The sequence below is a fragment of the Coffea eugenioides genome, chromosome 2 (assembly GCF_003713205.1).
Source record: "Coffea eugenioides isolate CCC68of chromosome 2, Ceug_1.0, whole genome shotgun sequence".
Lineage (NCBI taxonomy): Eukaryota > Viridiplantae > Streptophyta > Magnoliopsida > Gentianales > Rubiaceae > Coffea > Coffea eugenioides.
Genome location: NC_040036.1, coordinates 78,226,897 through 78,249,723, shown reverse-complemented (window position 1 = coordinate 78,249,723; position 22,827 = coordinate 78,226,897). Strand labels below are relative to the sequence as shown.

Here is a 22,827-nt window from a genome sequence, read left to right as displayed (position 1 = left end):
CCTAATTTGACTGTCACCGATTTGAGCTATTCTTGACTGAGTTATCGGCTGCCATACTAATGCAGGTGTCTCGACATTAATTTGCACCAGCTTTTGCATTGATGCCAAATTAGAAAACAGATCACTGTTAAGTCCTAACGACTCCTCCAGTCCTCCCCCGATCCTTTAACTCTTGAATCTTGGCACCCTATTTGGTTTTGAAGTGTTTGAGAGATGATCTTAACTTCGCTAGCAAATTCCATGATCTGAACAACCATGCGCGGGTGGAAATATTCAGTCAACGTTTTCTTGGCTGTAGATGCTCAACTGCACATACTTTCCGCTCTTTGTTATAGGGGAGCGCCTAGAATTGGCCCATGCTTGAGCTGATTATGTTAGCACTTAGCAATTCAAACATTTTAATATTGTTCCACAAGAGACAAATACAGTCCTCACTTAATTTCCAACTCTAATGCAATATGTTATTCCAAATTGAGCTCCCAAAGTTGAATCATTATATTGATGTGTGCCTATGCATGCATGTGATGGTCTAGAGTACCAAAAATAGTTAACAATAATCAGGTTTTGAGGGCTTAAAGGCATATGTACTTAATACCCCTATAAACCTCTTTCCTTCTTATTAGCTTTATAGCCATCCTATCCAGACAAAACTAACCTACTCTACTTAGCTTTAGACAATGATTTCTGAATCCCAGACAAACATAAAACTACCTAGTTTGGATATCTCGAAGCCATTGGATTCATGCTCTCTGTCCTCTTTGACTGCAGCCTGCAGTGAATGGGGATTCTTCCAGATAACTAATCATGGGATCTCCAAGGAACTGTATGACAAGATTCTCTCTCTCTCCAAAGACCTCTTCAGCCTTCCTTCGGAGACCAAACTCAAGCTAGGCCCTTTTTCATCTTTGAAAACTTACACTCCTCATTTCATTGCATCTCCATTCTTTGAGAGCCTTAGAGTTTCTGGACCAGATTTTGCTGCATCTGCTCAGGATTCTGCAGAGGTCCTATCTGCACCAAACATCAGTGAGTTTAGGTAACATTTGTTTATTTGATGTTTCCAGTCCCTTCTTTGTTGTGTATTCTTAGAGGGCTTCTTGAAAATGCTCGTGTTTTTCATTTTCAGTGAGATATTGCAGGAGTATGGAAGAAAAATGACAGAGATATCAAAAGAAGTTCTGAAGCTTGTCTTGATGAGCTTGGGAGCTGAATTTGAGATGAAGTACTATAATTCTGAGTTCAGCAACTGTCAGGGCTATTTGAGAATTAACAACTATGCCCCTCCAGAAAGTTTAGAAGAAGAAGAAGAAGCTGAAGGCCTAGGAATGCATACTGATATGAGCTGTATAACGATTGTGTATCAAGATGAAGTTGGAGGGCTCCAAGTTAAATCAAGGGAAGGAAAATGGATGGACATTGTCCCTTGTGAAGGGACACTAGTGGTCAATATTGGTGACGTCTTGCAAGCTTGGAGCAATGACAAGTTCAGGTCATCTGAGCACCGTGTTGTTCTTAGAAAGCTTGTGAATCGGTTCTCTCTAGCTTTCTTTTGGTGCTTTGAGGATGAAAAAATTATATTGGCACCTGATGAAGTGGTAGGCAGGGAAAATTCAAGGATTTACAAGCCCTTTGTTTGCTCAGATTACCTGAAATTCAGAGAGAACAATGAAAAGGGAAAGTTTGAGAAAGTTGGCTTCACCGTTAAAGATTTTGCAGGGATTGAGTAACAGAAGTGGAAACCTAAGTTAAGTTTAGGTTGGAATATATGTTACATGACGAAGATATCATCAGTCATTTTTATGATGGCAATCTAGGAATTGGATTCTGAGAGTTCTGCTGCTATCATGCTGGTTTGTCTTATGATCACATGTTTGCATAATGCTCGTTTGTGTATAGTGAAAGAAGGGAAGGAGAATATAGTGAGGAATTAGGGGGGGGGGGGGGTGTTTGAATTTGACCAGTTAGTAGTAATAACATAAGGCGTGCACGGTTGGAACAAGAATTTCCAACTTGTACATGATGTAAATTGTAATCAGCTTTTCAAATGTTTGCCTAGATGTTTATGTATGGAGAGCTAATAATGGCTGGAAGCACATATCCAATTCTATAAGCTGCAGGATTCTTTTCTCATTTTGCTGCCAATGTTGTACTATAATTGGTTTACTTAATCAAGACTTATTTGCCAAGAACACAATAAGGTCTACTGCAGACATTTATTTTCTTTGTATCCTACCTAGATTCTTCCTGCACTTGAGGGTTTTTACGAGTTAAAAAAAATCAGGACATATTGTCATGAATGTAGCAAAATTCATTACTATATTGTTCCAAGAATGGTACATTTTTCTTAGCTGAAATCAAAACCTAACAAGAAACTAGTCGCTTCTAACTTCTTTGAGCTTGTAAGTTCCCCTACCAATCACAAGGCAAAATGCTGGACATGAACTGCATCAAGTCTTAGACCAATGATTCATGGATGTAGATAGATCGACAATACAGGCTAGTTGGATAGCCATGATTTATGCGGGGGCCGGCAGAGAAAAGCTGGTGTTGCTTTTGTCGACACCCTTTTAACATATGCAAGAAGATCTAGTGAAAATATATATACTGCAATCATCTTTCTGTAAAGCCAACCGCAATGATAATGCTGCGAACTTTGATGCTGGACTGTGGAATAATTGGAAACTTAAAAAATCATACACATTAATCATGATTTACAACAGTCAACTGTTCAAAAAAGTCACTTTAATCAGAATGGCCCTATACAAGTGTGTAATGATGGTTGTCTCCACATGGTTTGCAATTTGCATTTGCAGGAATCATGCTCAAAACAGTAAAAGTCAAACAATCCAATGGCTCTTGTTGATTGATTGATGTTCTTATTCAGCCATTTACTAATTAATGCAGATAATACCTGTATTTAAATACATTATATGGCCAGAGGGTGGTGGTGGTGTTTTGCGGCTCTTTCTTGGTGATTTTGGCCTTCGCGCGGCAGAACTTCTACCAAAACAAAGAAACTAGCCAGTTTCTGATCAAGATGAAACTATGAAAGAGTGAACAAAATTAAGTCAAAGTATGATAGAAGCAGAAGCATAATGTACATTACTAGCAAATACCCATTATTAGTCATTTTTTGCTACTTTTGTCTCTTTTTTTTTGCGCAACGATAACATTTGTATAACCTACTCTAATCTAGTCTAAGGGGAGGGGAAACCGACAAGATTTCCCGTCGGAAGAAATCACAATTAAATGACAAGGTGAGAGGCAAGGATTGAACCAACAGCCCAAGAAACTATTGGCTTTTGCTACTTTTGTCTAACTATTTCAAATTATGACTTTAGCATGCATCAAGAAATCCTCTAAAAGTAGCAGATTATATATATATATATAATCTTCAACTTGACAAGTCAAGAAAATTGATTGTGGGTGTCATTCTCAGTGTCTCAAACAACTACTCCTCTAGGGGAAAGCGTGCTTGCTTTTCCATTGATATAACACACGCTTTCATGCGCAGCCTTCGAGGTATGAGCTGAAGCGTGATCTTTGTTCAGTTACTCTTCGTTTCCGCCTTTATAAGGCATTTGAAGACGTAAGTCTTTGACTTGCTGCTCAAACCACGCCTTTAAACTGGTTTCTTGGGCGTACTCTCAATAGGCAATTCATCTATAACACAAGGCACAATGCATTTCCTAGTCTCCTAGTTTCTTGGGGGTCCTGGAGCCAAGATTGTGAAGGAGAAGAAATGAAAATCGATCAAAACCCATGAAAAGATGATTCCAGATGAAGTTGCATAAATTTTTTTTTTTTGAAATTATTCAGTTTCTCGTAGCTCCACAAATTCACACCGGTGATGTATTACTCTTGTCTTGTACTGTATCCGTTTTTGGTTAGTAATATACTTGTATTTGAATATCTTTTTGATTATAGGCATTTCTTGATTTTTGAATTTTTGTGCTTATAAATAATTTTTTGAGAAGCTCTTTTTTTTTTGGGTATTTGGAAGGCTTGAATATGCTTTGAATCTTTGTCACTTTTTTTGTGTCAATATGTTTGTTACTGTTTTTCAGAGTTAATAATATTTGAAAATTTCCTTCTGATGATAAATATAAGATTTGGAACTGGAGCTAATTTGTATTAAAGCCAACTGGTGGCAAAGCACGCATGGATGATTAAACAATTAAGGATAGTGCTTAGGCTGAAATTAAGGCAATGAATCGAACCAAATATCTTGGTACTCAACTTGAGTTTTGACTTGAACTAAACTCGTTCAAATCTGTTTGTTTAGATATCAATCCAAACTCGAACATGATTTCAAGTTAGAAAATATTAAGTAACCAATCACAATCTTCACGATGTTCAAGAACATATAAGACAAATAAATTTCATAAAAATATACTTATAGTTTCCTTCTTTAACTTCACTTCTTTCCTTCCCTTATAAAATAGCAAGTTGATTTTAATTTCATCCCTAATTCATCACAAATGGATTTCTTAAATAAGCATAACTGATTTTAATCACGTCCCTAATTCATCGTAATTGATTTCTTAAATATCATAGAGCAAAAATTAAGTGAAAAAAGCAACAAATTAGAGTGAAAATCTCTATATAATATCTATATAATATAATATGAAATTTCAAGCCAAACCAAGTTTTGATTGGATGTGCTTGAACTCGATACTTTGATAAGCCAATCTAAACTTTTCGTGAACAAACATCTAAAATATCAAACTAATCTCAATCAATTTCTTTTAAAAAATTATCAAGCACACGTCAAGTTCAAACATTCATTTTAATCTTCAAACCAATTATGAACAAACCTCTGTCCGGTTCGTTGAGACATGTTTTCAGCCCTAGCTGAAATTGAACTTGCATACTGTTAATTTGACCAAATATATCACGTTAGAGCTTGAAATTTACGCTAATATCCAAACCCACAGAGAATGTTGATTTTGGCAGCTGTACCATGGCTTAGCTTTTAGGTAGCGTTTCAAAGTTAGGGGTACAAAAATCATGTTACTTTTTTCGGTTGGACTGCCCGCCGCACTAACAGATCAGCTGCAATAATTTTAATTGAGTTTTTTTTTCCTAAATTAAGAATGGTAGCGTGTCTTTGACGTTTTGGATGGGTTATTTATCAAACTCTCCTCAATACTTAAAATTTTTTTTTTTACACATTCTTACATACTTTTTTTTTTGTTTTAAGTTTAGAAGCCGGCAGGATCAATCTTTACTATCATGAACTATCATATAATTACACATATGATTGATGATTAATTGAATTTTGAGTTTGTCTAACGAGTGAGATGAAATTCATCTGTTAAATTTTAAAAAAAGTATATAAATATAAAAGAACGTAACAATTGTTAGCGTGTATCTATACGTTAGATCATATGTATTTTAAATATTTTAATAATGAGTGAGAATACTCGTTAGAAAAATGATTCCGAGTGTTTGGATACCAAAATTATTCCAAATAAGGTTGTGTTTGGATTGCATTTTCTGTGATTTTTCATGGAAAAATTACTGTAGCGATTTGATGTATGTGAGGAAAAAAGGTAATAGGGAAATGTGATCACGGAAATGTGATCACGGAAAATATTTCGCTTGCATCACAAACACATTTTCCAACCTACGTTTTTATATTCCCAATCACTTTTTTATCTCACATACATCATATCACAAAAAGTGCTACAGTAATTATTCCAAAAAATATTTCAAATAATACACTATCCAAACAAATGTTTTATATAAACATTTTCGTGATTCAAGAATATGGTAGATTGTGGATGTATTATTATGAACAAAATGAAATCATATTCATGTGTCACATAAATTTAAAATGAAATTTTATTTGGCAATTTGTATGCATTTATTTTTTTTTAAAAATGTGTAATACTACACTACTAATTGTGGGCCGGCAAAGAGTGTAATATTCTATTCTATTCTATCCTATCCCTTCTTCCACACGTGTGTTCTGCGTAGTGTACAGGAAATCAGCCCAGAAATTGAAAGTGACGTAGTAAACTAATTTTACTGTACAATGTAACACCGGATCCCGTAACCCCACCTTCACTTTTCTTTCACGGATTTCTTGCCCCGCCATCCTCTCCCTTTCTTTCCCTCTTTGTTAGTTCGTTTCCACCCGCATATTAAGATGCCAAGGCAAATCATAATAGAGAAACAGAGCTAGAACTTAGAAGAAAAGCCTGAAATGGCATTGCAGCAAAGCTTCAACATGATGATTAGGCCACCTCCTTCTTCTTCATCTTCAACTATGGCTTCGCAAGTGGTGGTGGGACGAAGCCAGTCTCTTTTCTTGGCGTCTTCAAAGTTCGATTTCAGACTCCCCTACTCAGTGCGGAAATTAAAGTGCGTTTTCGCCAATTCTGCTACTCGGGCTCTGGTCCGAGACACGGGAGAGAGCGTGGAGGATCATCATCCAATAGCCGGAGACAATGATTCAAGTTCGCCCGATGGTATATCTTCCACCAACATTAATGATTACAATCAGGTACGTAAGCCCTTCAAAGATTCTCGACTTTCTTGAAAAATGTGTTTGAACTATTTATAGAAATTAAATACGGGTGCATTGCGAAATTATTAGACTATAAGTCTAGAATTGTAGCTAATATTTATATGGATTGATGTACGAGATGTTGGCATGCAGCTTTACTAATCGGCTAGCTAGTAAGGAAAGATTCCAATTCGTTGTATGATCATCCTTCACTAAAGGGGGAATTATGTTTTTTCAGCTGCTCAGACTTTTCTTATTCGCACAGGTGGTTGACGGAGAGCTAAGATTGCCAGAAAGAGATTTTACAGGCACAGCTTATGTCCCTATATATGTGATGCTACCAGTGAGTTACAACAGTTGATTTTTACACGTTCATTAACTCATACATCTCATGCAATGGTAATACTTTTTCCCAGATATAGGTTAGACTGTCACCAAGTCTTCTGTGTTTCTTAGGTTCGATTTCCCTTTAGTAAACAAATATTAGTGAAATAGTTGTATTATCTCCATCTTACTTGATTCTCGACCACCAGTGTAACAGAGTTAGAGTACCGTTGCACTAATCACTAGCTTGCTTCTTTCGAAAACAGCTAGGCGTTATCAATATGGAGTGTGAGTTGGTTAATCCTGATGATCTGATAAACCACCTAAAGATCTTGAAGTCAATAAAAGTTGATGGAGTTATGGTTGACTGCTGGTGGGGAATAGTGGAGGCTCATGTTCCACAACAATACAATTGGAATGGTTACAAGAGGCTTTTTCAGATTGTGCGCGACCTTGATCTAAAATTACAGGTGAGAGGTGCAGAACTTCTTAGATTATTACAACAACTGTTTATTTTTTGATGGCGTCCTCCCTGAGTTACTTCTGCCTTTTTTTTAATTATTTTTTGGTTTGGGTGTGGGGGGGGAGGAGGGAGTGGGAGGGGGTGTTGAATTGGTTGTACTTCCTTTTAAAATCTTCAGATAAGTTTTAGTGAAAACAATTTTGCAGGTTGTTATGTCCTTCCATGAATGTGGTGGAAATGTAGGTGATGATGTTCATATACCACTTCCACAGTGGGTGACAGAAATTGGCTGTGGAAATCCAGACATATTTTTTACAGATAGAGATGGAAGACGAAACCATGAATGCCTTACTTGGGGAATTGACAAGGAACGGGTTCTAAGGGGTCGTACTGCTCTAGAGGTACTATAGGTTCTTATCTTGTAAAGTCTATTTTTATGTTATGAAGATTTCTATTCAGTCATCTGTGCATTTATTGTCTCCCTAATTGGAGCTTACCTGCTAGTGAGGAAGCCTGGCCGTTGCACAGAAATCAGTTGGTTTTCTCTGGACTTGGAAGCAGCATAGGACCTTATTTGGCCTCAAGTTTGATATGGATAAATGGAATGATGCTCTAGAAGTGAATGATCTCCAAATGAATTTAGGCCTGGCCATAAGCTAACACTGAAACCTGGAATTAGATCATTCTTGGAAACATGACTTGCAGGTGGCTGTGAATCGGGTGCAGCCTCTGGCACACTGTATTAAAGATGACTGTGATCCAACAGCAATCAATTTTCTATAGTATCTTTAAGATATTAAGAAACTGATATGGCACATTATATTTATGTCACCCTCATTTTTCTTCTTTCTTTTTTTGGCTGCTGAGGCCAGTTGTTTCCAAACATGTGGATAGTATCAGTATCATGTAATCAACCTCTTCATTCCAGAATTATGCAATTCATACTCATGAGTTTTCATTCGCATCAAATGGACTTCATTCAGAACTTTTTTTCTGTGCTTCTGATGATGATTTTGTTGCTAAACCATTTTCATTTTTCCTTATCCAAACAATGTAGGTTTACTTTGATTACATGAGAAGCTTTCGTGTGGAGTTTGATGAGTTCTTCGAAGATGGAGCTATCTCTGACATAGAAATTGGACTAGGTCCATGTGGAGAGCTGCGCTATCCTTCTTATCCAGCAAAACATGGTTGGAAATACCCTGGAATTGGTGCATTTCAGGTACTTCTTATGCAATGACTCATGCACCATTTGTTAGGCCACCAACTTTTCTACGATATAGTGTTTTTTTTTTTGCCCATTTTCTCCTTTATTACGTTATATTTCAGGTTTCTCTTGAGTCTGCTGCAACTATTGTAACTTATAAAACCTTTTCTGCTTCTCAAGTGCCATGACAAATACTTGATGAAGAGTCTGAAAAAGGCAGCAGAAGTGAGGGGACACACATTTTGGGGTAAAGGACCTGATAATGCAAGTTCTTACAATTCTAGGCCACATGAAACAAGATTCTTTTGTGATGGAGGTGATTATGATGGCTACTATGGAAGGTTCTTTCTAAATTGGTACTCTCAGATTCTAGTTGATCATGGTGATCGTGTTCTTTCTCTTGCAAACTTGGCCTTTGAAGGAACTGCGATTGCTGCAAAGGTTACCATCTACAAAAAGGTCATGAACAGAGAAACATGACATTGTTCTCTGTTCAAAATGAATATTACCCTTTTAATCTTAGTTTAAAATCCAAGTCTTGATATATTTTGGTTCTTGAGCAGCTATCAGGTATCCACTGGTGGTACAAGACAGCCAGCCATGCTGCTGAGTTGACTGCTGGGTTTTATAATCCTTGCAATCGTGATGGCTATGCTCCAATTGCATCTATGTTAAAGAAGCATGATACCACTCTAAATTTCACATGTGTTGAGTTGCGTACATTGGACCAACATGAAGATTTTCCGGAGGCATTAGCAGATCCTGAGGGGTTAGTTTGGCAGGTAAGCATCTCAAAACTTAAGTGGTTCATTCCTGCTAACAACATTTTTCTTCTACGGAATGCTAGTATACTCCCCTTCAAGAGAAAGACATTCATTTTGGGAATGCAGTTTCAATGGCCTAATTAGCTTAATGGTGTGCATACAACTGGACATGAATTCCTCATGCATGGTTTTAAAAAATCTTCGATACATATCCTTATGGTATCATATTTGACAAAGAATATTAAAAACGAATTGTATGTGGCGGTTGAACATGATAAAGCATGATGTGATTGAAGTTTGCTCTCGATATATTACAATTTACGAGAAACAGAATCCAAAATTAGCTTAGGTACATAAAAGCCATCAACTATTTTCATCAGAAAAGAAGAGGAAAAGAAAGCCCATGCACTGATTACCTCTGCAGTTTAGCTTTAGCAATTTTTTGAAGTATTTAACTATCATTTTAGGTGCTAAATTCTGCATGGGATGTTAGCATAGCAGTAGCAAGTGAGAATGCACTACCTTGCTATGATAGGGAAGGATACAACAAGATACTAGAAAATGCCAAGCCTCTGAGTAATCCAGATGGGAGACATTTATCTGCCTTCACCTACCTGAGACTGAGCCCAGTTCTTATGGAGAAACATAACTTTGTGGAGTTTGAACGATTTGTAAAGAGAATGCATGGTAAATTTGTTCTCTGATTATCTTATCCATATTAAAAATTCCTTCCAGGCAGCAATTGAATGATATTGGATGAAGGTTTCAGTATTCGCTTCATATGTATCATGTGCAGGAGAACCCGTATCTGATTCAACAGGCAGTCTGGGTGAAGTTCACTGAAATTCTTTAACAAATTGGCAGATTGTGGATGAATTAGGAAACGTGAGAGTACAAGTCTTTTATCTTCTTGTGACAGGAATTGACAATAACAGGCAGCTGCAACTTAAACAGTTAGAAGGCTAACTAATTCAACTTTGTTGGCATTGTACAATGGTATGTAGTGTTAGTCATATTGAGTGTTCCCCTATAAATAAAAGTGCCTCCATCTTTCAATTGTACATAAAGCAAAAGAACCTGATGAGCAATGGGGTTGTATTGGGATCACTGTCACTTCTTTGACAATGGTAGAGACTTTTGTCCTTCTCGTGGAAGGGGGTTTACAATTTTGTGTTCAAGGAAAGATTTCCATTTGCCACTTGCTTCATTCCAGAACCAAAGTCAATTTGGCATGTGTAGCAGGCTAAAATGCCATTAGCATTGTAGGACAGGGCTCTTCTCTGTCCCTTAAAAATGATCCTTGCCCACCACTCCACCATAATGAATTTAGCTGCTTAAATGTCTATTTCTTTGATTTAAGCAATTAGCTGGTTAGGATTCTTTAACTATAAATCCCATCAGAAAATTTCTTCTTTTCTTCACTGCATACCAAATAAAATTGCACAAAAAAAGGAAAGGACAAATAGATTTAGACTTTTTCAGAAAATTACACCAAAAAATTTTTTTTTTTTTTTTTTGTTTGGCCTCCATTGCACACCAAATCCACTGATAGCAGTTGGCTCACAGATCTGTTGCTGCTGTGGCCCTCCTTGCACGTGCATAACACCTGACTCGTGCCAAACCCTACCCTCACACGGTCACACATTTCTCTCTTGCTCTTTCCTCCGTCACCGGAGCCTAATCCGGAATTCTCCTGAACCTCGAGAATACCAACATTCTTCGAACTCTCTGCCGATTTCACAGTTTTAGAGCATCCACAGCAATGTATAATGGGGGGTATAATGCCCCCGTTACACGACTCCACTGGAGCCGTATCATGGAGATTACACGTACAATATTGATGGTGCGCGTCATGGAAGATGCTGTGGAACCCAAACGGCATGGCAACACCAGCAAACGTCCAAATAGCCACAATGAGACAGCATTTTACTTGATCAATTTTTAAAACATTTTACAACAGTCATTTTTGGAGCCAGCTATTTTACAACAGCTATATTTTAGCAACGAATAATTTATTTTACTTCTTATAAATACACAAAGTAATTTTTTTATTTCACCTTACAATCTTCTACTCCATTATCTCTTCTACTCTCTTATTCATTTATTTCAATCTCTTTATATAATTTTATAAATTTCAGTATTTTATCATTATGGATGAGAATCTTAGTAGTTTTCGAAATATGTTAAATAGTCCAAATATAGAAAATTCATCCGCTTCACAAAATCAAAACCACCAAAATTTCCAAAATTATCCAAATTTGCCAAATTATCCATTTCCAATTCCAAATTTACCCAATTCCAATCATCTATCAAATTTCCAACGATCCCTGTGACTGGGATGAGGGAGATGCAATAAGAAACTGGGGTGATGATGATGAAGAACCAACGATCTCTGTGACTTAAGGTACAGTCGAAAATTTTCACCATTATCTTCAAAGGAATGCAGAACTACGTGATCGGGAAATACATCATCAACTTCAGTCGGATTTGGTCGAGCATATTTGGGAATGATTCGGAGGCAATAATAATGAAAATTAGTATTCGTTATATTATTACTTGTATTTTATTTAATTTTAATATTATGTCGTGGAGTTAAATTCAATATATAGGGTATTATTAATTAATAATGGATTATTATGATATTTTCACGTTTGAAGTGTCACGTCAATAATTTATTTTTAAAAATAAGTGTTTTTAAAACAATAAATTTATTTATTTATGGGTTGTGAGTTGTGCATTATTAAAATAAAAGAGGGGAGAGAGTATAATAAAAGAGGAGATAGTGGAATGCTGATGTGACATGTGGACCCATGCTATTATACTCGTGTGATCCATTGTGGATGAGAGTGTAATAAAAAAAAGGAGATAGTAAAATGCTGATGTGGCATATAAATTACATCCTGAAGGGAAGGGTAGGGTTGTAATCGAACCGAACTGCTCAAAAGCTTGACTCGAATTCGGTCAAACCGAGTTCGAGTCGAGCTCGAGCAGCTCGATCAGGCTATCAAGTCGAGCTCGAGCATCCAGAAGAGATGCTCGGAGGCTCGACGAGCCTTATCGAGTATATTAATTTTAATTATTTAATATATTATTATTAAAATTATATATATTATTTAATATATAAAATTACCATTATACCCAAAAAAATTGTCGAATTTACGAAATGTTTCAAATTATATAAAAAATTTAAAAGGGCAATAATGACTTTTCACTCAAAAATTATCAAGAAAATGAAATTTAATAACTCGAGCTCGATAGAGCTCGATAAGGCTCGAATGCTCGAATGGACTCGAGCCCACGAGTCGAGCTCGAGTACTGAGAGCAAGTTTCGAGCTCAAGCTCGAGTTCCAATAATATTACTCGCTCGAGCTCGAGCACCCCTATCTCTATGTCGAGCTCGAGTATAGCGATACTCGGGCTCGACTCGACTCGACTCGATTACAACCCTAGGGAAGGGTGTACACTTTTGTGGATGCTCTTAAGAGCACTAACTCCTTTTTACTCTTGGGTTAGTTTGCGGCGATTGGCCCATTGGAGTATTCCCTTGTCATGTTTCTGGATAGATCTGAGCTGGCTTAAATGAAGCTTTTCAGTAATAGTCCGTAGCAAGTTATTCTAAAGTAAAGCTGCTATTTTTCGAGATTTATTGGTTAAAAATTCTAGGAAATGCTGGATAGGTGAGTTCAGCGGAAGAGATTGAAGAACGATGCCGGAGTCAGTTGATTTATATTCTTTAATTTGCTATTATCGAGATTTAAGGCTGAAAAATCTTGGAAATGCTTGAACTTGCTGATAGTTTAGCATAATTGAACTTAAGTTTGAATAAAGAAAGAATAGACGAACAAGAGCAGAATAAAGCAACAGTTTTTATTAAGTTATAGGCTGAGATGTTCTCATATTCAAAAGTTAATTTGCATTGGAGTTCTGTGTTTACGGGAAATTTTAAATGAAATGAATGAATAATTATGCTTTTCTTTGGATACGTGAATGATTAATTGTGTTCCAGCGCATACAGTTTAGTGAACTGAGTTAAAGAGAAGAGGGGGGGTAATTTCAGAAACCTCCCCTGAGGTTTTTAAAATTTTACCATCCATATTTTCAAATTTTTGTAACAGTTCAATTCAAATTATATGATTAAAATACTCATTTTAGGAAAGAGAGATAATTCCTTTCCAATAATGCCCTTTCATTGCCTTAATTTTTTAAATTGTGAGTATAATAATCATATGTTTAAAATAAGGACAAAAAGTATGAAGATGTTCTTTTTTCAAAAGGACCACCATATAATAACTGCAATCATAAACAATATGCTTTTTTAAAGTACAAATAAATAATAAAATTTTATTTAACCTGTTTTCAAATTGCAAAGTAATTTTTTTCATTCAAGGTTTGTCTATTTGGTACTCTAAGGTCACATAGTAAGAAATAAACCCGATATTATTGTTATTATTTTTTTGACAAAAATGTAGATTTCTTTTACAAAAGTGTTGCAATTTAGGAGGCTAGTTATAATTCAAAAAACTTTAGTATTTGTCCGACATTTATTTAACTATATGTTTATCACATGCTCTTAGATTATCAAATGAGAAAAATCTTTATTTTTATGAAAAATATTTTGATTGAATTTAATAAATTTTATGAACTATGTAGAATCTTTAATTTTTATTTATTTGAATAGATGGCTTGAAAATTTAGAAAAGGGAAAAATTTTTAAATTACATTTAGAACTTATTTAAGATGTTTAGAGGATGAAAAAAAGTTATTTTCCACATCTTTACAATATTTCAAATAGTTTTTACAACTTTGTTAATTATTTACGATTTATCAATTTAAAATTTTGTCTCCAAATTATAGATGTGATTTGTTAAAACATTTCTCAACTATAAACTTATAAAGTTTTTACTAAAATACACATTCATCAAGTTTTTAAATATGAAAGTATTTTAAATTGATTTGTCATTACAACTAAGAAATCACAAAAAAAGGGCAACTTTGGAATGAAATAACTTTCTCTTTCCTAAACATAGTACTATTTTAATGATATAATTTGAAATAGGTTGAGAATGTTACAAAAATTTGAAAATAAAGAGGGTAAGTGATTTTTTAAAACTTTAAGGGTGCTAAGTGAAACTATAAATTATCTCAGGGGGGATTTCTAAAATTATCCCTAAAAAAAATAAACAGAATTTAGTTCATTGGAAATTCTTGATAATGCTACAATTTGCTTTGTTAAGTTAGCATTCTGAGAGTGTCTTCCTTTGTTTGACAGAGTAAAATGTGTGTGTGTTTTTTTTAAATGCAAACGCAAATAGGACAGGCTTTCAAGTTTCAAGTGGTAATAATTGAATCACAATAATGATGATAATTGCCATTTGTCAGAAAGAGAAATGGTGTGTAGTGACGTAATTTCCAAGTACTGGAAAAATTGTGGGCAGAGCCTTGATCATGTATCTTATCCGTTATTTTTACTTTCCTTTAATCTTTAATTGACTTGATTGTGTCCGTCTGTGGGACTCTCATCTCTTCTGTTGACTGGAGCTTTGTGATCATGCCAAGTTCGTAGTTTGGAGGCTTTAAGGGTGGCTACGAGGCGGATTGGGGCGGGCGGATTATTTATAATAGTTATTATAGAATTTTTTATAATATAATATATGTAAGATAAAAAGATGGTTAAAAATATAAAAAGGTGGATTGAAAAATATATTTATGATTTAAACGAACTATTATTTGAAAAATTTTAATATCCATATCATTTATTTTTATTTTAAAATATTCAATAAAGACATGCTCAAGTACTTAACTTAAACCATTCAACGAATTGTAAATGCTAATAATTAAAAAAAATTAGTAATCTGTCAATACTATGAAAATAATATTAAAACATTCGACTGACTGAGATGTAATAGGATCAAGTCACAATTGTATGTTTACTTACAATAACACAATTCTAAACGACATTAAATAAGATTAACAATCTGTCAAGTTGAAAACAAAACACAGGTCATTAGATTATTACTTATTAATAATTAGAGATACACAATTATGTTATTAAATATAAAGAATTAGATTATAATTAAATATATATAATTTTTTTAATATGCGAGGGACGTGGCGAAATATGGGGCGGGTGTATGCTGCTCCGTTTTTGCCCCGTTTTAAGGCCGGGGGAAAATTTTCTCCCCCAGCCCCCGCCCATTTCTACCCCTGCGGGTACACCACCCCCACCCCCCGGGTTGCCGCCCTTAGGAGTGTTTAGGGTGTTTTCCCACTAAGAGAAGTTTGGAGTAGTCTTTAGATGGCATTCGAATTGAGAATACTGATTCTGTTCAACACCTCGAGCTGTTAGAAGGGAAAGTTGCTAGATAGAAGAGGAGAGTGGAATACAATGGCAGCAGAGATGCAAAGATTTGTGACAAGTGAAGATGATGATGAGGAAATGGGGATGGATGTAAAAGAAGAAGATGATGAGGATGATGATGATGGAGAGAAGAATATTGAGAGCCCGCCAATGTTAGGTGTTGATGGGGGACTTGCATCGGCAAGTAGTAACAATAGGTTTGTACATCATCAGCAATATCAAGAGCAGCCTACTCCTCAGGGAGGGTCACGGAGGTGTAGGCCTCAAGAAGAAAAGGAGAGAACTAAGTTACGAGAGCGTCAACGAAGGGCTATTACTGCAAAGATCTTAGCAGGCCTTCGAAGGCATGGGAACTATAACCTTAGAGTCAGAGCTGATATAAATGATGTTATTGCTGCTTTGGCAAGGGAAGCGGGGTGGGTGGTTCTTCCAGATGGAACCACCTTCCCTTCCAGATCACAGGTATTTATTAATAGAAGATATGTGATGCCAACAAGTATCAGAACATTTTGTGGTGCTACAATTTTTGCCTTGGATTACCTAGATCACTTAATTCAAGAATAAAAACACCATGATAGGGTTCTGAGCTACATTAACCCCTTTACTGGTTATGGAATACTTCTCCATGGTTTAAGCTAATTCAACAGATTATTGTAAGTACCAGTCCGTCCGTCAAGGATATAATGGCTGGAGAAACATTAATTTAATCTCAACTTTGTGTATAATAATGCATGATTTATTATTGCTTTGTACTAAACAGCCTAGTTCAGGGAATTTCTGTATGACATAAATGCAAGTCACTTGATGTACCTTGGGTTTGCCTTCAAAAGCAACAATGAATGTTGGCTGTCATCTGCATGACATAATTACCTACTGTGGATCCATCAGCTTTTGGTTTCCTGTGAATCTTAAGAAAACCCATGCAGGGTTGTAATCTTCAATGTCTGCAGGGTGCAAGACCTGTTGGTGGCACATGTTCCACCGTGGTGACTTCATCGTCTTCACACATCCCAGCACAACAAACTCCACCTATTTCCTTGAGAGGCATCTCTTCACCTTACCAGAACACCGTTGATTATAATGCATGTCAAATGAAGAGTGTTTTTGTGCCCACATCATCTCCCTATGATGAATCCTCAAGCATCCGGACTAACTCTTCACCACTGCTGGGAGATGGAGGAGATGTACATAATGATCCTCTTCTTGGAGGTTCCATAGATTCTCTTGACAACAAGCAGGTAATGAATGGATTTAGCTGAGCTTTTTGGTTCTGGTTGTGGCTTGTTTAATCCTCGCCTTTTGTATCAGGGCTGTGTCTTACAAATATTTACGAGGCTTTCAACATTGTGTTTGTTCTGTTGTCCTTCATTTGTTGTCCATCAGTTTTAATAGAAATAATAAGTGAGGTTTAATGGTTATAGTAGTTGATTAGAGGAGAGTTATTGTCAATATAGAGCTATACATGTGCCATATGCGAGGATTGCATATGGAATTCAGGCCTTCATCTTCAACAGGATCAATTAATCTGTTGCTTGACATATGTTGATACTTCTTGATGACAAGTTTCTCTAATTCTTGGTTAGGTTGACATCTCAACAAAATTGCAGGAGCGTGATTTTGCTGGCACTCCTTATGTTCCTGTTTATGTTATGCTACCTGTAAGTTTTCCAGAATTTTCTTTTTTGCTTTATCTGTTTTTTCTCCTATTGTCTTTGCTAATTAGAGGATGCATCTCATTAGTTACTGCCCTGCAAAATCTTCACATCCTGCACTAGAGGCTCCTGCCACCGGGTCCTAGAAAGGCTAGCTTATGTAGCCTTAGCTCAGAGATGCCTTTTTCCAGTGGCAATAACATTTTGCGTTTTATGTCTCTGCATATTTTGTTGACAGTTGGGAATTATCAATATGAAGTGTGAACTCGTTGATCCAGATGGTATTATAAAACAACTCAGAGTCTTGAAATCAATAAATGTTGATGGAGTCATGATTGATTGCTGGTGGGGAATAGTGGAAGCACATGTTCCTCAGGAGTATAACTGGAATGGATATAAGCGGCTGTTTCAAATTGTGCGTGAGCTTAAGCTTAAGTTGCAGGTAGATTTGCTTTTAATCCTTCTTTATAGTTTTCATTTTTTTCTTTTTTATTATATTTTTCGCTTTCTGTGATTTTTGAGGGGTTGGGTATCTTAGATAAGCAATTCTAATAGGTTATAGCATCCTGCTGTTTCGATGATTACTTCCATACTTACCTGCTCTATTGATCAATCATCTGTTTATCATATGTAAGATTCTCCTACTTTAACTGGTTTGTACTTTATTAGTTATGAAATTCTAAGTCAATAAAGGGATTGGATCAGTACAGTGGTCAGTATCTGTACATTGTGTAATTTTTACCTCCTATTGTATCAGTACAGTGGTTAGTATCTGCCCGCCAGGGGAGGGGGGGGGGTAAGGTATTCTCTCTCCTATTGTATCGGTACAGTGGTCAGTATCTGCCAGGGAGGGGGGATGAAAAAAAACTCTCTTGGGGATACCATGGATCTTTGACTTTCTTGAAGGTATGATGTTTCAAAGTGCAACATTATCTAGTTGATTAGGTCAAATTATGTGTGAACTGTAGATTAACTCGTGGAAGAATGTTCCTTCCAGGTTCAAGATTGTTTAGACTTGGAAAGAATAGCAAGTTTAATGTGAACCTTCATACTTGATCATGAAAGATAAATGTTTGGAGCTTGATATATCAGTATTTCTTAGAGGAATGGGTGTATAACGAACTGGTGATTAGAATAATCAGGCAAATGCATCTTTAGGTTTGTGTCTTCAGTGCAAAGAAACTGCTTTATGGTGTTTTTGCATGTTGTTAAAATTCCTCTTTAAATTGCTGAATGCTATTCAATTTGGAATCAGGTTGTAATGTCTTTCCATGAATGTGGTGGTAACATTGGGGATGATGTTTGCATTCCACTGCCTAACTGGGTAGCTGAAATTGGTAGAAGCAATCCTGATATATATTTCACTGACAGAGCAGGAAGGCGGAATCCAGAATGTCTGTCATGGGGGATTGACAAGGAAAGGGTATTAAGAGGTCGGACTGCTGTTGAGGTATCTTAATAAACAATGCTCAACTGACGTAGAATTTCTTTACCTGTGCCCGTATATTATGTTTATGATCATTAGCCTGTTTAACTTCGTTCATCTGCATGCTGAAACATCACAAGACTGAAGTTCTATAGGAACCCATTTGTACCTCATTCTTTTAGAGAATGTTCCTTCAGCCTTGACTTTGTTGGAGTTGTTTTCAGATAAGTGGTAAGCGTTCTGAATGGTATCTTTTGAGCAATCACTAATCTTGTCTGTACCTCGATAATAGGTGCCTAGGTGCTATGAGAAATTACTATGGGGGTATTCTCTGCCCATGCATTTCATTTTATGCGTTTTTCATGTATAATTTGCACCAAAATTGTACATTTTGCATACATCCTGGCAGATGTGTTTAAGTGAACCTTGTTGTAGTCTTTTCTCTTTTGGTGGTGTTCCTTATTGCTTAATGTACATGTAGGCGTGCAGTCATCTTTGAAGATATAGTTTTCCAAATAAAGGCTTGATCAATTCCATACTCTGAAACTGATGCAGGTTTACTTTGACTACATGAGGAGCTTCCGAGCTGAATTTGATGAGTTTTTTGAAGATGGCATGATCTCCATGATTGAAGTTGGACTAGGCCCTTGTGGGGAGCTAAGATATCCATCTTATCCTGTAAAGCATGGTTGGAGATACCCTGGCGTTGGTGAATTTCAGGTATTAAATTATCGTGACACACTGTGAAGAGAAGGGGGTTTTAAAGGGAGGAGATTATTATCAGGAGTCTTGCAGTTTTAGTCATTTCTTTTTGGGTTCATGATGGCACCAGGAGGGTGTTAGCATCATCCTTCTTGCGTTACTTTAAAGGGTAGAATTGAGGAGGTAGAAAAAGGAAAACCCAACAGTGATGAAAATTGCTTTCTATTTCTGTAGTGTGATTGCAACTTGGACAGCTCTTCTATTCTCCTTCCTTATCCATTTCTTATTTATTGAATCTCTTTTATATTTCATTGAACAAGTGCTTTACCTGTTGAAATTGTCTCTGTTGTTGGCCAATTTTCTTGATCTGAGATGAGGTTTCTTTTCCATGCAAATGAAAATATGAGCATCTATCTAAACTAAGTAACGAAGCACATAGTCCCATTTGAATAGCTAGCATATGGTGTCGCTTCCTATTTACTTGAAACTTTTTTATCAAGAATGTCATTGTGTATGTATTATTTGTGACAGTGTTCTCATTTCAACCATCAATGTCATCCGTTTTATCTTTTCAGTGTTATGACCAGTATATGTTGAATAGCCTGAGGAAGGCAGCTGAAAACAGGGGGCATTCCTTCTGGGGACGAGGACCAGATAATGCAGGTTCTTACAATTCCTGCCCGCATGAAACAGGATTTTTTTGTGATGGAGGAGATTATGATGGCTATTATGGGAGGTTTTTCCTGAATTGGTATTCTCAAGTTTTGATTGAACATGGTGATCGAGTGCTTTCCCTTGCCAATTTAGTTTTTGAGGGTACTTGCATTGCTGTAAAGGTAGTCATCTTTCTTTGTCAAGTATAGGATACCATTCAATCATCTATGAGTTAACTTTTGAGGGTCTTGCAACTGTGCTGAAGCATTAACATTAGAAATTTTCCTCTGGCACTGACAAATGCAATTGTGGTGCATCTGTCCTAGTTCAGTAATGTATCTCATAGCGATTTGCAGGAAGGCTTTGCCTTGCACTCATTATCAATAGATATAGGGTTATAGTGGCTGGAATTATTCAGTGTAGTCTTGTATGATCTGAATTTAAGATATTTAACTAACCATCAAGATGAAAACCAAGGAGGTTGAGACAAACAGACAGTTGGCTGCTCTTAAACAATGAAAATGATGCTTCTTCTGTTTTCACCTCTGTGCTCTATATGACCTAAGCAAGCAAGCAAGGGATTGACATGCATGACATCAGATTCTTGCTTCATTTCAAAGATCTCTCCTCGTGCACATTTATGCTAATAATGGGAAATTGTTCTCTGGAATGAACAACACTTCCACCTGCACCAAATAACGATAGTGCATGACATAGTTCATTTTTCTCATGTTCAATTGCAATTTTTTTATGCGTCCATTTGCTAGCTGTGTGCTGATTTTGTGTGCTTTCTATATCAAATGTGAAGAAAATGGATATAGTTTGCCAACAAGAATTCACATTTCAGCAATCAGCAGAAATTGATCCGAACTTCTTTGCTTTTTTTTTTTTATTTTTTATTTCTTATTGTTGAGCAGCTATCAGGTACTCCTTGGTGGTACAAGACTGCAAGCCATGCCACTGAGTTAACATCTGGATTTTATAACTCATGTAATCGTGATGGTTATGCTGCAATCGTGGCAATGTTGAAGAAGCATGGTGTCATACTGAACTTTACATGTGCTGGAATGAGCATGTTAAACCAGAATGTTGACTTCTCAGAGGCTTTGGCTGACCCTGAGGGATTAACTTGGCAAGTAAGCATCACTGTGATGCCTTCTACTTCCAATACAAGAATTTAATTATTTCTCCAGCAATAGAATATTTTCTATCACAAAAACTTTGCTCTTATATAGGAAATTTGATGCACCAACTCTCCGGAAGGAACCTATTATTGTTCAATGAATTTTGCCTTTTAATATGCTGTATTCCAGGTGCTGAATACCGCTTGGGATGTCTGTGTACCTGTTGCTAGTGAAAATGCACTTCCATGCCATGACAGGGAAGGCTACAACTATTTATCAGAGAAAGCCAAGCCAATGAACGATCCTGATGGGAGACACCTTTTTTCTTTTACCTACCTTAGGCTTAGCCCTCTTTTAATGGAAAGACACAATTTCTTGGAGTTTGAACGGTTTGTCAAGAGAGTGCATGGTATGACATTGGATGTTTTCATTTTCCAATAGCTCATTGGTACTTGTCTCTTTTGGCATGCAGATAGGGCATGAGTTTGAGCTTCTCAGCTCAGAATGCATGAGAATATTTTTAGATAATTTCAATAAGCATAAACTACCTGGCCTTTCACAAATGCTGTCTTAGCTGTTAGGTTATGCAATACTACTTGGAAAGGATTAGGTTTCAGAAGGCATGCCAAATGCTAAGATATGGCTGTATAAATGTCTTATCTCATAGTTGAGTTACTAAGAGGTTGCTTATTGACTGTTGCTTGACCTTCTTGCTGTGGATTTACGGTGACATAGCAAGGTCTCTTCAGCTTCGTAGAGTAGTTCAAGAAAGGTAAAAAGTTTTGTATTGGACCGAAAAAAGTCAGGATGTTGCTGATGTATTCATCCTATTTACTTCTTCCAAAAGTAAAATTAGGCCTCCAATTTATTCATTTTACATTTCCTTAAATAGCCTTCTTGGCCTTTATGTTGTTTTATAGCTTGTGGTCACATGGTGGATGATTTCTAGTTTAGATGTACTCATCTTTTCTACAATATCTGTGACTTAGAGATGGTATGAAAATGTCCTCCCTGGAGCAACTGATTTGCTCGTGACTTGGGGAATCTGTTACGAGTTTGGATCTAAGATATAGAAATAGTGCATATGCAACATTACTAATGCTGATCTTATATATGTGCTGCAGGGGAAGCCGTTCTTGATATACTGGCTTAGCTTCCAAAGCTTTACCCTCTTATTGAAAAAGGCTGAGGAGTGCACAACCCTTGGTATATAGTGTCGCGCTACATTTTTGTAAATGCAATTGTATGATATCATCAAAGCATTATGTATTTAGCTGCATTCTTTTAGTTTTAACTAATTTATGATAGACCCTGCAATCTTATTTGAGTTTTGGTATATACATTCATGAAATTCAGTAGTTGGGAGTAAAACAGTAATTGCCGAAACATATTTGTATGCGTGCGAATTGGATATGATGAAAATGATACTGTAATTTTCTAGTACCGTTCAAGCAGTGCAGTTCCAATTAAAGGCATAATTTGCCCTTTCCTTTGTTCTTGTGGCAATGATATACTGATGAACTTTTTAGACTAATGGTTTATTCTTTACTCGAGAAACTCATCTAAGACTCCAGAATGATTGGCCATCTTGCAAGTTTGGAAAATTGATGTTATTTGTGTTGGTGCGTCCAGTTGAGGA

The 22,827-nt window shown here is 36.3% G+C and overlaps 3 protein-coding genes across 4 annotated transcripts; all 3 read left to right on the top strand.

Moving 5' to 3' along the window:
• Positions 1–644: 644 nt before the first annotated feature.
• LOC113763465 (gibberellin 20-oxidase-like protein) lies at positions 645–1,842 on the top strand. Its single transcript, XM_027307290.1, has 2 exons — positions 645–1,036; positions 1,127–1,842. Exons 1-2 carry the CDS (start codon positions 678–680, stop codon positions 1,725–1,727), a joined length of 960 nt encoding a protein of 319 aa, XP_027163091.1. The 5' UTR covers positions 645–677; the 3' UTR covers positions 1,728–1,842.
• Positions 1,843–6,041: 4,199 nt separating this feature from the next.
• On the top strand, positions 6,042–10,438 carry LOC113764141 (beta-amylase 2, chloroplastic-like). The gene is made up of 9 exons (XM_027308207.1): positions 6,042–6,511; positions 6,780–6,857; positions 7,105–7,308; positions 7,508–7,702; positions 8,359–8,523; positions 8,689–8,949; positions 9,072–9,290; positions 9,740–9,959; positions 10,069–10,438. Exons 1-9 carry the CDS (start codon positions 6,212–6,214, stop codon positions 10,113–10,115), a joined length of 1,689 nt encoding a protein of 562 aa, XP_027164008.1. The 5' UTR covers positions 6,042–6,211; the 3' UTR covers positions 10,116–10,438.
• Positions 10,439–15,472: 5,034 nt separating this feature from the next.
• Positions 15,473–22,632, top strand: LOC113762680 (beta-amylase 7-like). 2 transcript variants are annotated; one of them, XM_027306238.1, is made up of 10 exons: positions 15,473–16,092; positions 16,581–16,868; positions 17,238–17,288; positions 17,521–17,724; positions 18,538–18,732; positions 19,264–19,428; positions 19,986–20,246; positions 20,982–21,200; positions 21,378–21,597; positions 22,313–22,632. In XM_027306238.1, exons 1-10 carry the CDS (start codon positions 15,658–15,660, stop codon positions 22,339–22,341), a joined length of 2,067 nt encoding a protein of 688 aa, XP_027162039.1. In that variant the 5' UTR covers positions 15,473–15,657; the 3' UTR covers positions 22,342–22,632. The 2 variants fall into 2 exon arrangements, with proteins under 2 accessions (XP_027162039.1, XP_027162038.1); XM_027306237.1 differs by having other exon boundaries at positions 17,214–17,288.
• Positions 22,633–22,827: the final 195 nt, after the last annotated feature.

What these genes read in the sequence shown, in the direction of transcription:
- LOC113764141 (XM_027308207.1), top strand. Translation starts at nt 6,212, where the DNA reads ATGGCATTGCAGCAAAGCTTCAACATGATGATTAGGCCACCTCCTTCT. An exon ending in ACATTAATGATTACAATCAG is followed by an intron (nt 6,512 to 6,779) that starts GTACGTAAGCCC and finishes TTATTCGCACAG; the next exon opens with GTGGTTGACGGAGAGCTAAG. An exon ending in GGGGTCGTACTGCTCTAGAG is followed by an intron (nt 7,703 to 8,358) that starts GTACTATAGGTT and finishes CAAACAATGTAG; the next exon opens with GTTTACTTTGATTACATGAG.
- LOC113762680 (XM_027306237.1), top strand. Translation starts at nt 15,658, where the DNA reads ATGGCAGCAGAGATGCAAAGATTTGTGACAAGTGAAGATGATGATGAG. An exon ending in GAGGTCGGACTGCTGTTGAG is followed by an intron (nt 18,733 to 19,263) that starts GTATCTTAATAA and finishes AAACTGATGCAG; the next exon opens with GTTTACTTTGACTACATGAG. An exon ending in GTACTTGCATTGCTGTAAAG is followed by an intron (nt 20,247 to 20,981) that starts GTAGTCATCTTT and finishes ATTGTTGAGCAG; the next exon opens with CTATCAGGTACTCCTTGGTG.
- LOC113763465 (XM_027307290.1), top strand. Translation starts at nt 678, where the DNA reads ATGATTTCTGAATCCCAGACAAACATAAAACTACCTAGTTTGGATATC. An exon ending in CCAAACATCAGTGAGTTTAG is followed by an intron (nt 1,037 to 1,126) that starts GTAACATTTGTT and finishes TTTCATTTTCAG; the next exon opens with TGAGATATTGCAGGAGTATG.